Source organism: Lepidothrix coronata, unplaced genomic scaffold (assembly GCF_001604755.1).
Source record: "Lepidothrix coronata isolate B3197 unplaced genomic scaffold, Lepidothrix_coronata-1.0 Scaffold349, whole genome shotgun sequence".
NCBI lineage: Eukaryota > Metazoa > Chordata > Aves > Passeriformes > Pipridae > Lepidothrix > Lepidothrix coronata.
Genome location: NW_016690529.1, coordinates 378 through 3,376, shown reverse-complemented (window position 1 = coordinate 3,376; position 2,999 = coordinate 378). Strand labels below are relative to the sequence as shown.

The 2,999-nt window shown below is 48.3% G+C and overlaps 1 protein-coding gene across 1 annotated transcript; it reads left to right on the top strand.

The window, feature by feature from the left end:
- The first annotated feature begins 850 nt into the window (after positions 1-850).
- On the top strand, positions 851-2,770 carry LOC108509269 (feather beta keratin-like). The gene is made up of 2 exons (XM_017838630.1): positions 851-1,081; positions 1,914-2,770. The coding sequence occupies exon 2, from the start codon at positions 1,933-1,935 to the stop codon at positions 2,263-2,265; it is 333 nt and encodes a 110-aa protein (XP_017694119.1). The 5' UTR covers positions 851-1,081; positions 1,914-1,932; the 3' UTR covers positions 2,266-2,770.
- Positions 2,771-2,999: the final 229 nt, after the last annotated feature.

The window sequence follows — 2,999 nt, the reverse complement described above, 5'->3', positions numbered from 1 at the left end:
CAAAGGGAAAGCGACAGAATTCGCTTTCAAAGGGAGAAAAAGAACATTACAAACTTCTGTAAGTGAGTGCTGATGATTTGGGGAACAACTTTGCATAATAGTGCAAGGCCCAGTAGGGGAAAGTAATAATTTAATGGCAGATGTAAAACTGTTTGGCGTCTTTAATGACCCCAAAGCTGAGCCTGTGCAAGACTTTGAGTGTCTCTGACCAGCCTAAAATTCACAGGCATCCCCCATCTGACCTGGATTGTTTTCCTGGGGTTTGATGTAGGAAGTTAAACTGCAGACTCTAGATGAAGGACTTGGACACTCAGTTCCCAAATTGAAGAGCTGTGTCTCAAATTCCTTCATGGAAGTGAAGGTTTAATATTAAATGAGTAGATCAGATGCTGCTGATGCTCTTTCATCCTGTCTCCTGAGTCAAGAAAATAAAATATGTTCCCTCAAATGATCTATTTCCCAGTACCTTTGAGACTGGTGAAGTCTAATCAGCTCTAAGTGCTTTGTGTCACAATTTTATTTCCTATATCTGTGTGACTCTCTGGCTGTTTGAGGGGAATTTGGTAAACCCACAGTCCAATTCTGAGGCAGAAACAGGAATTTCTGGCATTTTCAGAGTGAAATGTGTCAAAAATTTCTGCTCCCCATGAAGAGGGAAGGGGGATTTCACAGGGAAGTTCCCATCCATCTTTCCTAGTAGATTTATTCATCTGTGTCAAGTAGATTTATTCATCTGTGTCATCGGTCCTTGGGATGCAAAATAATTTCTTCAGTAGCTCGGATGAATCAGTTCATCTGAGCAGGAATGAACTGGGCTCCCAAGATCTGAAGATAAAAGAAACCTCTCGAGTGGAATGCAAACATTACAGGGAGGAAATTAAACCAAGGCAGGAAATCCAAACAGTGAGGAAAAAGTAAATCACCAGCCAGGAGGATTTTGCATCTGAGAAGTCTTTGGTAATTGGCTGGTAAATGGCACAAATTATGCTTTAGATCCTCAGGCTCTCTGGGCCTGAGTATAAAAGGCAGCACAGTCAGAGGAGCTTCATCCACTTCTGCTTTATCCTCCTCAGTGGAAAGGGTAAGTCTTGATTTGTTTCCTATTTTTTAAAGTCCTGAATTGCTGCCTTCATTGGATTTTATTTTTACAACCTCTTTGTAGCAGTCTGAGGTTTGTGCTCTGTGTGGGGGGGACCACCAAGCAGCTTTTTTTTCCAGGAGAAGGTTGTTGTTCTGTGAAGGTGGAGGTGGTTGGATGCAGGACTTCAGCCTCGTTTTTCATTTGTGTCACCAAATGATTCAGTTCCAAAACGTTCCAGTCTCTGCCTGTTATTGCTCAGCAATTGGAAGTGGATGTGGTGAATCTGTGCAGAGATTTTGGCTCTCAGGATAGAATCCCAGAGTAGCTGGGGTTGGAAGGGACCTCTGGAGACCCTCCAGTCCAAGGCAGGGTCACCCAGAGCAGGTGACACAGGAGCATGTCCAGGTGGGTCTAGAATGTCTCCTGGGCACCCCGTGCCAGGGCCTCCCCACCCTCACAGGGGAGTTTTTGCTCCTCACTTTTGCTCGCTGAGGAAATCTCAATTTTTCTCTTTATTTTGGGGCAGAGTTTTCCCTCCCTTTTCTGACAGATCATAAGCCCTGTCCCCCACTTGCCCACCCAGGGCTGGAGGATCCTGGAGGAGCGTGGTGGGAATGAGCTGTCAAAGGCTGCTCAGGGGAGGCAGAGCTGCCCCTCGAGCTGTTCTCTGTCCCGTGCAGGAGTTTGGCCTTCGTTGAAGCCTCTTTTCAATCCAAGACTAACCCATCATTCCATTCTCCACAGCCTCTTTCACTCTCCCTCGCGTCAGCAGCTTAATTACACGGCTCTAACCACAAATTCCTCCTTGTTTCCCTCCCTTGCTGTGCTGCAGCCTCGGTGACACCCCGGCCATGTCCTGCTACGACCTGTGTGCCCCCAGCTCCTGCGGCCCCACCCCGCTGGCCAACAGCTGCAACGAGCCCTGTGTCAGGCAGTGCCAGGACTCCACGTACGTCATCCAGCCCTCGCCCGTGGTGGTGACCCTGCCCGGGCCCATCCTGAGCTCCTTCCCCCAGAACACGGCCGTGGGCTCCTCGGCCTCGGCCGCCGTGGGCGATGCCCTGAGCGCCGGGGGGGTTCCCATCTCCTCGGGGGGCTCCTCGGGGCTGGGAGGCCTCGGCTATTCGGGGCTGGGGGGCCTGTACGGGAGGTCCTACCGGCGCTCCAACCGCTGCGGGCCCTGAGGAGGCCTCGGGAGGCCCCGGAGGAACCAGCGGGGACGAGAAGCGCGACCCGGCTGCAGGACTGAGTTGGTGACCACGGCTTGCTGACCCCCCTTAGCTTCCCCCTGAGCTACTGGGACTGCGGGAGCTTGGCACTGCTGATTTGAGGCCTTCCTCTGTTGTCAGGGAGGCAAAAAATGCAATTTTGGTTGTTGCACGTAGGAGCTGGGTGTCCAGCTGTAAAGCGCTGCCTGTAAATGGAGAATTAATTTTATAATTAATTTTATCCATAGAAACCCTACTGCTTTCTTATGCTGTACATTTTTTTTTTTTAATGCCACTTCTTGCTCATTAAACATATGGTGCATCATAATTCGTGTTTGGCAACGTTCTTTCTCTTCCGCTTCTCAAGGAGAAATTTGCCTGTGTATAAATTGTCAGTACCAGGCAGAGCTGCATTTCATTCATACCATGCTAATTACTGATGAGTTAATCAGACATAAGCATAAGCAATGAGCAATATGCTTTTTTTCCCTTTGTCACATCTCTTGAAGTACATTATGAAATAATCATTCCCGTCTAACAAGCAGTGGGGGGGGGAGAGGTGGGAAAGCCAAAGCTGTCTTACAATATATATATAACATATATCATTTATATATAATTTCATTACATGGTGTTCCAATTCCTCAGAGCTCAGAAAATCCCAGAAACCGCTGGTGTTATTATCAGAGTCATTTTCTAGGTTATGAAGAATA

Excerpts from the sequence above, each read along its gene's own strand:
- LOC108509269 (XM_017838630.1), top strand. The coding sequence starts at position 1,933 with ATGTCCTGCTACGACCTGTGTGCCCCCAGCTCCTGCGGCCCCACCCCG.